Raw genomic sequence first — 12,468 nt, 5'->3', positions numbered from 1 at the left:
GTCGTTAAACGTTCTCATTAATTTCAATACTACAATCCGCAATCGATAATAGTACATATTACAGTTAGGAGCATAACTGATCACTCACACTTTAAAGCTGTTTCTTACACCAGAATAACTTTTTCATGAATGGACCAAACGAATTCAATTTCTCTGGAAGGCTAGAAGAATTAGTTTAGTAAACAACGTCTAAGAAATATGTTGAAAAAAATTCATTTGGTCGGAATTGTGAAAAACAATAGAAAAAATTGATTTTTACAACTTTTTTAGGTGGGCCTACAACGAAAATTTAAAAGATGTGTTTGGGTCAACTTGTTAAATTACATCTCCGAAAATTTCATTGAAATTGGTTAATTGGTGTACGAGTTATAAACGAACAAAAGTGGTAGAAATTGCAAGTTTTCAAAATTTTCGGCTTTTTACCACTTTTGATCGTTTATAACTCGTAAACCAATTAACCAATTTCAATGAAATTTTCAGAACGTATGTATATAATTTATACGAGTTGACAAAACACATCTTTTAAATATTCGTTATTGTCCCCCAGATAGAAAAGTTATAAAAATCAATTTTTACTATTGTTTTTCACAATTCCGACCAAATGCATTTTTTCAACATATTTGTTAGACGTCATTCGCTAAACTAATTCTTCTAGCCTTACAGAAAAACTGAGATCGTTTGGTCCATTCGTAAAAAAGTTATTCTGATTTAAAGTGTGTGTGATTAGTTATGCTCCTAGCTGTATTCGTAATGGTATACATATAAGTATACACAATATTCCACGTATTTTTCGGTATATTTTATTATTAACCGTCTGAAAATGCATTAAAAATTCTGCAGTTCATTTCCAACTTTCCAAAAAGCTATTACGAGGCTGAAGTACTGCAGTTTCTAATCAAAGGCAGCCTGATAAGAGCTACATCTGCACCGTAGACTCGACTAGTAGAACGAATTTCCGTTTCCGTACAAGTGCGTGTAATTTGAATCTTTGAACGGTAATTGGATAGTTTAAGATACCGTGTCCAGCAAGTTACTCAGTTTAACTGCTTTATTGGCAGTGTATATCGTCCGAGCCGGGCTAGGATCCTCGATGCTTACTTACAATTAGCCGACTCCGCTCGCAGCCACTTTTGATTAGGTCAACCAAACTTCGGCTTTCGTTCTTCCCTCGCTTAATTTCTTCGTGGCCAGCAGCTTCGTCTCAGTTCGCGGATATCGGATTAAAGGGAAGGGGGAAGCAAACATCCTGGCCAATTTCCGAAGAAAAATTATCCGCGATTTTTCGTGAAACTCAGCCCCCCCCCATATAAAAACCGCAATTTGTCTTCCGAAAATCGTCTGCCACGTGTGAAGTACAAATGCTAAGAAATTCAAACTGACCTCAGAAAAAAGTGGAATAGTTTTTTTCTAGATATGTGTACGTGTAGATAATTTTCCAAAATTCTTGAAGATTTGGAAATAATTTATTGTACAGGTCGCTCAGTTTCCATGTTCTCGTCTAACTGTCTTCCCTTCTATTGTTCCCGAGGTTTATGCGAATGTCTACAGCTAAGTGGCACCGAAATCTTCCTAATCGAATGGCGAGGAAGCTATAACACTGATCGTTTCAACTTTCACTTCGATTGCAAGTACGGTCGTTACAGTTCGGGCCGTTTTCGAGTTGAAATCTGAAGTGCGATCGATATTGACAGTTTCTGAGGGCGGTATATGGATCTAATCGAAATGAACTGTTATGGTGTGAAGAGTGGGGGGAATTAGGGGAGGTTTAAGTTATTGCTTCGTCGGTTTTCGATTAGTTTGAAATATCCAGAACTTTAAAGTATTGCTATAAAAATTCTTAAACGTTTTTGCCGATGCGACATTTTGAATGGTCTACTTTTTTTCGGTCGGTGTCGACCATTTTGTCAAGAACTAATTACATCCGGCATGGATAATTACGGAGAGTTCAAGTTTGAGACTATTTGAAGTTACTTTCAGAAAAGGTACATATTCCATTTAATTTATTTAAAGATTATTCCAGTTAATATATCGACGATTTTGTTAAAAACTGATTACTGTATGACGTAGAGCATGGATAATTATTAGGAGGGGTTTAAGTCATCACTTCGTTAATTTCAGTTTTATAAATAAAGAAACAATGAAGGATCTGAAGCATCTGTGAAACTCACAATTTCAGCACATTTCTGCGTGGTTTTCCGGACATCATGACTTCAATTTTTGATGACCTGGCTTTTGAACCGAAAATTACGGACACAAGAATAACAGCAATAACAACTATAAAAATTGCACGGTCGTCGCTTTCAAACCACCATAAAAAATTTGTGTCTATTCGATCATTTCCATCTCGTTCCGTAAATTTTTCAACATTTTCATTTGTTCAACCTCAGCCTACTCAAAAATGCGAAATAAATTGGTGGACAATAGTAATGACAATTGGTAGCTGCTATAAAAATTTCAGAATCGTTGCTTTCAAACACCTTCAAAAATTCGCATATTTCTTTGAACGTTTTCCTCTGTAGTTAACTATGCTGCAACTTCCCAATAAAAATGATAAAATTTGCGAACAACATCAGTGACGGTAGGTACCTAAAAATTTTACTATGGCTTTCGAACTTCGATTATTTAAACATTGTTTGAACGTTCAGGTCATAAGAACTTCTACTTATTCGAAATGGCAGAATTGCTTTCGTTGAAAATGGGGTAAAACAGCAAGAAAAAATTTTATGATATCATCGTAAAACGAAGACTTCAATCTTAAAATTTACGGTGGTCTGCGGCACGAACAAAATTTTTTAAACTCCGTCGAGATATCTGAAGTTGAAGGGTAGAAATCAGGAGAATCTTCTTTCGCTCTTCCTTTGATTTAAAATGCCTCTGTATGCACACAAAAAATCATATCTCATGTTTTACGGTGTGGTCGTAAAGAGAAGACTTCAATCTTTAAAACCGCGGTGGATTGAGCTGTTAAACAATTTTTTCCAGCTCCACAAAGATTTTTAAAGTTAGGGGATGAAAATCAGAAATGTTATCAAGTCGTAACAAAAAATCGTAGTTGAAATGTTATGCCGTCGACGTAAAGATTAGATGTCACTCTTCCACCGCAATTTAGTTTAGCTTCGCCCAAAATTTTTCTCATGCGACTTTCTCGGTGACTTTTTTTGTTTTTAATTATCGTTTTGTGAAACTTTCACTAACGTATTCGTGACACATTTCTGATTAAAACGATACCAAACACGATACAATTAGTCTCGAGTCTTATTTTATCAAAAATGTTGAATTCAAACGACTTTCAATTTTATTACGTGGCTCAAACCATCTAGGTTCTGATTATCCGTTCGGATAATCGAGGTTCCACTGAATCATGGTTTAAAGGAGCAAATGTGCTCCGAAGTGTGCCGTGTTTGGACTCATTTTACCCAGAAAAATGTGAGGAATATGTCGTTTCATTTTCTTGTCCATACATCGAAGCATTACTGTAAAACAGAATTTCTCGCGTGATGAGGCAAATAAAAGAAAAGTTTTACGTTCTCCGCGTTCGAATTTCCACTGAAACTCGGTTCTTCGAACGTTCGCAATTTTCTTCCGCATTTTTACCTGTTCTCCGTGGCTTACAACTAGAGAGATGTCTGAAAACGATGAAACTGGCGGACAGATTGGAGTAGCGGCGCATAGATTTCCACGTGCGCGATCGATCCTGCCGAATGTGAGTCGGCCGAGCCAAGGAGAACGTTGGAGAGGCGGGCCGGATAATTTTACCGGCAATTACCGGATCCAATTGGAAGTTGAATAGACGAAAACGACCTTGGGCGTCGTAAAAGCGACGACACGCCGGCTGGGAAACAAGAACCCGGTCCCTTGAATTAGAAAAGCAACCGAATGAAATTCGCAGCGACGACTGCGAGAAAATGTCCCGGACAAAAAGCCACCCAACCCCCTTAAGATTATGCCTTCTATCTAGCCCGGGGCTAACCCGGGCCCCCTCCAAATTGAATTAGGCTCGTTAGTTTCGTTATCTGTCTTGTAAACATTCGGAACGCTTCCTTTTCCCGCTTCTTTTCGCTCCGGCTCCCCCGACGCGTTCGCGCGGGTGTAGCGGTCGAAGCAGTTATGGCATTTGAATGAAATTTTGCTGAACCCTGGTCCAAAGTCGGGGGAATCGCCTTGCAAAATTGTCTTGCTGGAATCTCAATTGATATTGAAATATTAATTGTTGACAATGTAAGAGTTTGATCGAGTACGGGGATGATAGAAAAATTTGTTCAAAATTTTTGGTGTTGTGAAACGGATTTTTTGATGAGAGAAAAATTGCAGTGATAGACAACACCTTCTAAATTGATATAAAACAAAAATCGACTCCATCGGATAAATAGCTTTCGAGATAAACATTTTTAAGTGCAACCTTGTACAAGCTTGTATTTTATAAACAATTTCGAAATTGCGAAAGTAATGACATAAACCCCGCTTCATTTTCCGTGCATTACATCGTCCAATAATTGATTTTTGACAAAATGGCCGACGTCCACCGGAAAAGCCCCAAAAGCCTTCTTGAAAATGATATACTAGCAGAAATATGTATACTTGGAAATTCAACTTCAAAAATCTGTGTTTTGTAAACAAATTCGAAACTAGTGAAATTGTGAATGGCACCCATCTTAATTTAGGGTGTACTACGTCATACAATATTCATTTTTCAACAAGAAGATGTCATAATGATTGAATATGCAGTGATAGATCCAATTCCTAAGAAAACATGTACAATCAAGGTTCAAAACTTTCGAAATCAGCAAAGTGATGATTTAAAACCTCCCTAATTTTCTATACATTGTGCGACACAACAATTAATTTTGAGCAAGAACACCTCATTGAACATCGAACTGGAAATGAAAATTACATTTCCAAAGAAAGAGCTTTTTTTTAAAAAAAATCAGCAATATTGAAAGCACTGTATTTTCTCCAGGAAGCCTCGAGACCAGCCGAGTTATGACTTAAAGCCCCATTAATTTTCCGTGGTGTACGCGGGTACGATAATTAATTTTTGCCCAAGTCCACTCAAAGGAACGGATTCCGCAGCACCAATCTCGGTTAAATTAGCTGCTTTACACTCGCACGACTCGTTGGTCCGGTTTTATTTCAATCTCGCGTCCAGCAGCGTCCGCGGCCTCGTTAAAGGTGCCAAAGAAAACCTCGGCGAACCGCCGGGGAAATAGAGAAATTGCGTGCGAGAATGTACGCGAAAATTCCCCGGCCACCTTAGGATTACCAGCAGGTTAATTACAAGAGCGAGAGAGCGGTGCTTCTGTTTACCAGCCGGGCTATTTGTCTTGCAGGTGTTATCAGCCAGGTGATAAGCACCCTCCTCGGCCGTAAACCCGTCGCTCGCGCTGACACCGGGCTTCTTCTTCTTCATCTTCTTTTTTCCCCACCCTCTCTGGCTCTCCAGAGCGAAGGGTGGCGAAGTCCTCCAGCTGGAACGGAAGTCGCGGGGGATGCTGGAAGATGAGCGCGACCGGTGAAGGAGGACCCAGGGAAGAGTGAAGGCAGGCACCCAGGAAGCCACCCGGAACAACGAAGATGAGATGGGGCGCTGTGCTGTACCTGCTTTCGCTGATGCTCTTCTCGCTGGCCAATCTTTGCTGGGCCTTCGTCGATACACGAGGTAACGCGCCGAGTCTTCGCATATTTGTGAAAAATTTATCTCCAACATCACCGGATGTGACCCACAACCTCGACCGTTCACACGTGTTACATTCGAGATTGGATACGTCGTAGATAATACCAATCCAGTAGTAAACTTTGTTGTTCTTAATTATTTCTTTATAAAAATTTCGCTGGTGTAATTGTTACATTTTTCCCGATTGAAACGAGTCCAAACACGGTACCATTAGGATCATGTGGGCTTGTTTAATACAGGATTTATTGGAACCTCGATTATCCGAACCGATGATGCTCAGTTCTTCATTATGAATTCATGGTGACGGTCTATTGTACAAGTCAATGAATATGGTATTTGAACAGCTGTTCTATTTAGCGAACACTCGTGTTCCGCCGAGATTAGTTCGGATAACCGAGGTTCTTCTGTATCGTGGATTAAACAGGTAAATGTGGCTCGACTTGTGTCGTGTTTGGGGTCGTTTTAATCAGAAAAACATCACGAATATGTTAGCAATAATTTCATAGAGGAATTATTAGAAACAAAATGTGTAGCAAAAAATATTCCAATTAGAGAGGAGACTGAGGCTAATAGAAAGGAGGATTATTACGAAAGTTTGAAAACAACAAATATAAAGTTTTTACAATAGTTGCCTATTGTCGCTGCCATTGAATATAAATATTTAAACAATAAAAACAGGTTTTTTTCGAGGGATCACACAACAAATGGTTGATAATCACGATTAATTCGTTGCGGAAGAATTGATTTTCCAGCGGGAAAATGCCGATTACATAAAAACACGGGAGGATTCTGAATTATTGTGGTTCTTATTCGACGGGTTAATTAAAATCGCGCGGGATTGGGCGAGCGGTTTGAATAATTGCGGCGGTCGAATTGTTTAATTTAAATCGGCGCGGATACGCGGAATTTAAATGTTCTCCGTTTTACAGCGGCCCATTTGAATAACCGGTAGCCCGGGCGAGTCGGGCAAATTAAGGGAAAATCAGAAATGATTGTCACGTTGTCGAACCGCCGGATTATATTCGACTTTGCCGGTCCCCGGCCGCCTTTGAATATTCATAGCTGTCACCCCTTCGCGAAAAATTCCTAAGCAACGACGCGGGGCGGCTTGCGAATGTGCAATACTCGATGTAATTAATCGTATGCGCCGGCACGTACGTGATAAGCGGATCATCCTTAATTTACTCGCTCTTTATTTCGGCTAACACCTTCCCGCCCCGGCCATGCTCGGAATTCAAAAGGATTATCAAAATCAATTTCCACTTTTTTCCCCGCTACGCCTCTGACCAAAAAATCTAAAAAAAATTCACGGACAATAGCTTCGATAATAGGTACCCATGATAAAATTTTCAGATCCGCCGCTTTTAAATTTCTATTTGAAAAATGTACATTTTTGCAATCTATATACGTCGCTTCGTACGGTTTTCGCGATTTTATGTTTTTTTTAATTATGGTATACCTTGTTGAAAAAAAAATGAAAAAATTCGCAAACGATAACAATAACAATAGGTTGCTGCTGCATAAATTTCATGTCCCTCACTTTTATACTTCTATAAAAATTCGTCCCTTTTTTATCACCCTTCGTCACGCTTTTCCGTGATTTTTCGGGGTTATTGATTTTTTACAGCCGAGATCGTCAACCAAAAAATCTAAAAAAATCCACAATAGCTATTATAACGATAACTCACTACTGTAAAAATGTCGCGAATGTCATTTTTGAATGTGTACGAAAACATTTGTTTCTCCCGATTTTTGCATTTGTCAACAGTTCGGATTTTTTACAACGAGAATTTTCAACCGAAAAATCTGAAAAAATTCTGAAATGTGTAGATTGACGAGTGCTACGTGCGGGATTATTTTCATAATTTTCGCGTAAACAATACCAATGTCAACACAGAGCTTGTTTACCTACGAGAGACATTTATTTATTTCGATAGCTGAGGATGAAGGGGCGCGTTTACACTCGAACGTCGGCTGTTTGCCATACAAAGCAGCCGAGGACTTAACGATTCGACCGGCAAAAAACTCGGCAATTATACACAGCCGTCGACTAATTTGCAATTGACTCGCGTGCGAATCTGCGGGTAATCATTAGTATCGGGCTCGGCATTATTGCACCGCTAGTCCTCACGTTCGAAAACACTCGCGATATTGTATATTCTGGTAGTCGTTGAATTATGGAAATTGGTCGGGTAGCTTGCCCGTCAGCTTGCTAATTAATTATTAATGCGCGCTACTTATTAGTAGTTGCGCGGCCGTGCCTGCTTCGATGAGCCGCATTATGAATGCTCCCGAGTTCCTCTGCTTAGGCGTTCTTCAAACTTTTCGTTTCGCGTTTCCAACAATTCGCGCGTCATACAAGTTGCCATCGAATTCAAAATTCTTCTTTTTTCTCTCAATGCACCCTTAACCCGAATAACTTACAACGTTGCTTTGAAATATAAATAAGAAGCAATATAAAATGATTTTCTATACCAGGAATTCTTAATATTTGCCGTTTAAATCAAAAGTGCCAATAACTACTGCAGTGCCAGCAATAATACGGTTTACCCTAATTGCTTAAAACTTTGGGGGAAAATATTATTAATCATTTAACTGGATTCGGTATTTCATGGAGAACCAGGAAAAAAATATTTTCTCCTTTTTAGTGCATTTTAATAGAAGCGTGGTTTTTAGAAAATTTTTTTTTTATTGCATATACTTGTTATTTTACTTTGAATTGAATGAAAATTAAAGACAGGCATCCTTCGATGATTTCAAGGTCGGAAAAATTTTTCTCCGGGCTGAAATCACCATGGATTTACAAATCGAAGCGCTTCCCCTTTGGAATGCCACCTTGAAATTCAACATTGAATTTCTTCTTATCGTTTTATCCCACTTTTGCATAACTATTCCGCATTCACCGACATTATCCAGATTTATTCATTTCCTTCCGAAAATGGCTGGCAAACAATGAGCAAGGGGCTACGGAACTATTGAATAAATCACTGTGAAATTGTCCGGCGGTGCGGCGGCGGCGGTGCACGATCCATCACCGATAGATAATAGCCGGTATTGAGTCCGTGTGCTTTAAGGACGCGGGGCGCTTTGGCAAAGTGGGGAACCAAATTGATCCGCTGTGCATTATCGTTATTATATTAAGTGGGTCGGAGCATAACCCACTAAGCTTCAAAGGCTTATGCCCCGGAATCGAGTGAAGCCCCGGTTATTTATACCCGGCTAGTGAACACTAGACGAACGCTAATACGCTCGAAAATTTTCGGGAAAGACAGCGGGTACAGAGCTATCAAGCGGCACGGGAACATCGCAGAGATTTTATCGATCTTGCGTCGAGGTGCCGGGAAAACGTTCCCCTTTGCTTTATACCCTAGCTTTGCTCGCAACATCCTCCGGTGTCCGAGCAGAAGTGATGGAAACGCGTTTTCCGTGAGCGGAACCCGGCGAATCGCGTTTGTTTAGCTTTCGCGAGTTTTTTTGAAAATAAACGAACCTGATGCTGCGAAATCGTTTCGGCATCTCGACGAGGGCAGATGGTAGGCGAGGGCAGTTGGAAATTAACCATTATACCCGGTCAAGACAGCGGATAATTCGGAAAGCTCAATTTAGTCGATTTTATTTGAATCGTTGTTATTAGATTTTTTCTATCAAAATTGTGAAAAAAAACGTGATCTATGCGGATTGTTGCACAAAGACAACACAAAGACAACACTGTCCAAAACCAAATAATAGAATATACGATTTTTCGGAAAATTGTACAGTAACTTTAAACAATGGAGAAACTTGAGAATATAACAGAACAATGTGGAGAAATTTGAAAAATGCAGTTTGTACAGAAAGTTGGAAGTCAGAACGTGAAATATTTTTACGAGAGTTTTAGATGATCTTTTTCATGAGTTCCGAGCTTTTTCAGATTTTTTGGTCGCAAATGCTGTTCGTAAAATATAAAAATCTCGGAAATTATGACGGAACGATGTAGGAAAGTTGAACAAAGCGCATAATTTTTACAAAAATTTGGGAACGAGGAAATTTGTGTTACAGCTGTATTGTCATGCTTCTATCTGGCTCGAATTTCTTCGGATTTTAGGGTAAATGTTTAGTGGAGTGTTACAATTGAATGAGGGAAATATTGCAACCATAAAGAATTTTGAATGGTCGTCGAGTAATGAAGTTCGTCAGCCTAATTTCTGAAGCTGATGAACAACATGGAGGAGCAGGGGGGATGCAGGTTTGACGTCTCCGAGGCGTGTAATTAGCGATAAGTGAGTGGTTATTAGTAATTACTTCGCACGCCTGGCGGAATCGAGATTACGATCTTCATAATTCAAAGTTGCATGCGAAATTCAGCCGGGCTGCGTGACCCGGTTCCCATCGCCTTCATTTATCGCGAGAGGCAGAGCCTTATTCACGGTGCACGCTTAAATCATGCGAGGCGAGATTAAGAGATGGTTAAGATTATAAAAGACAGAGTGGCTGCCTCCGTTACTCCCCCCACTCCCGCTCCCTCGCGTATTAATCATTTTATATCTTGCTCTTTGTTATAGCTCCTTTTTGTTCGCACTGGGCGACACCTACTTTAAGTTCCTCAACTTTGCCAATTTTTTCTGATTTATGCGTGAAGGCTATGCAATCATGCATAAAGTGATTCCTATAGACTCTCTCCGATATAACGAGATTTACAATATCGTAAACACACAAGTTTACGCTTGTTTTAAATTACGCTTAATTAAACAGCAAGTTTATTTCAACAATTTTTGAACATTCTGGTCGGGAGAATTTTGCTACTTACTCGAAATGGGAGAATCGACTTAAAGTGGGACAAAACAGCAGGAAAAAATCGTATTACAAATTTTATGGTGCCGTCGTAAAACAGGAGACTTAAGCTTGAAATTTACGGTGGTTCGGGTTACGAACAAAATTTTTTAAACTCTGTGGAAATATCTGAAGTTAAAGGGTAGAAATCAGAAGAATCTTTCATTCAAAATGTTACCATACGGCAACGAAAAATCTCGTGTTTTACGACGTGCTCGTAAAAGGGAGGCTTCAATCTTTGAATGCATGGTGGATTGAACGACTAAAAAATTTTTTTAAGCTCCACAGGGATTTCTAAAGTTAGGTGTGGAAATCAGAAAAATCTTTCGCCTTGCTTCCATTCAAAATTCTACTAAAGACTTTGTCCAAAAATTTAATCCCACTCGGAAAAATATTTCCAACTGAATTCTCCCTGGAGAATTCTTCTGTCCATTCCCCTATGAAGTAACGCAAATGAAACCGCAAAAAAAGAACTAATTTATACGTCATGAAGCAGAGAAAAGCCTCTTCGAAAATCAAGTATGGGGAATTCCGGGTAACGTTAACGTTGAGAATTTTCCAGCCGAATTTCGGTGCTCTCGGCAATAATGCACTCGCGGCGCTGATCACAGCACTTACGGGGAAAATGAATCTATAATGGCGGATTCCCCCATAATCGGTGAATCTCGGTCCTCGGGGACGACGTCCTGGTGTTCCGCGGAGGTCCTCACGGTCCCGGCTAATCAGGTTGTCCTTCAATCTCACCGGATATTATTATAAAAGGGATTAACGTCGTTTTAACGACGGAATTCCCCTGTACCTCCGACGACTTCGACGGCTCCGTTCGCGGGGGACAAGGGCGCAATCTTCCCCCCACCCCCAGCCCCAGCCCTCCTCCACCTATGGAAATATCTCGTTAAGAACGAATTTGCATCCGCGCTCCGCTATATTTTTCTCCACGCGGCGAAATTATCCCGCAAATGACCGCGATTGTCGGGACGCAACGCAACAGAAACGTTTCCCACGGCTTTTTAATCCCTTCCTTTGTTCCTGGAGACGTCGGCCATGTTGGAATTTCCTTCAAACTGTCTCTGCGCCACCTTCAACCCCTCCCTGTCTCTCTCCGTAGATGAAAACATATGACAAAACGCTAAAAATTGTCGATTCTTCTTCTTTTTTCAAAGAGTTCAAACGATTTTTTAATTTTAATTTTCGCTTCCCAACCACCATGGATTTAAAGGTACAACGTTATCGTACAAATTAATACACAATTATTTCTTCCCACTTTACCTTACTTTGAATAATATCACTTTGGATAATCGAGGGTTTACTAAATCATGGATCATACAGGTAAATGCGAAGCGAATTGTATCGTGCTTAATCTCGTTTTAATCGGAAAAATGTCACGAATATGCTGGTAAATGTTTCATAAACAAATGAATAAATAACAAGCTTTGCCATCGGATTAGTATTATCTCTTTTTTCCTGAATTTTAGATTCGAACGTCCCCGGGGAGTTCAAACAGTTTGTTTAACGACTAACACCATCGTGAACATAATAATTGGAGTCTCTTCTATGCGACAACGCCGTAATCTATTTTTAGAAATGCACTTTGATCGGATTCTTAATTGAATATCGCGTTAATGCGATGGCAGACGTTGATGTCCGCGATTTTTATGATAATCCCGGACAGTTTATCGTTCGGTGCAATCACATTCATTTTAGTATAGTCGCGCGGAGGTGCACGCCTCTTTCATCGCATTCAATTCATGAAAAGACGCCATATGCGACTAGGCGGCCCTCATTAAAGATATGCAAGAAGCCGGTGATCCCCTTAATAACGTTTCCCTTTTAATGTTATTTGCATGGGATTCTTCGTTTCCGCTGGCTCGTCTGTGCAGATCGACATTAACGTAATGTGTTTATTGTCAGCTCCCCTAGGCAGTTGCCAGAGTGCGTAGAATCGTTTTATATAAGACACATCTGGGTAGATTCTCTGTTCGTAGCGT

At 39.9% G+C, this 12,468-nt stretch overlaps 1 protein-coding gene across 2 annotated transcripts in view; it reads left to right on the top strand.

Moving 5' to 3' along the window:
* LOC143217936 (uncharacterized) overlaps positions 1-12,468 on the top strand; it is a 49,219-nt gene that overhangs the window by 24,992 nt on the left and 11,759 nt on the right. The window contains exon 2 of one of the 2 annotated variants that reach the window (XM_076442683.1): positions 5,328-5,656. The exons of the other annotated variant lie outside the window; for it this stretch is intronic. Coding sequence (XP_076298798.1) covers positions 5,572-5,656 — 85 coding nt within the window. The 5' untranslated portion in view covers positions 5,328-5,571. The remainder of the gene's footprint in view (positions 1-5,327; positions 5,657-12,468) is intronic. 2 annotated transcript variants of the gene reach the window in all.

Source organism: Lasioglossum baleicum, chromosome 18 (assembly GCF_051020765.1).
Source record: "Lasioglossum baleicum chromosome 18, iyLasBale1, whole genome shotgun sequence".
NCBI lineage: Eukaryota > Metazoa > Arthropoda > Insecta > Hymenoptera > Halictidae > Lasioglossum > Lasioglossum baleicum.
This window is presented reverse-complemented; position numbering and strand designations above follow the sequence as displayed.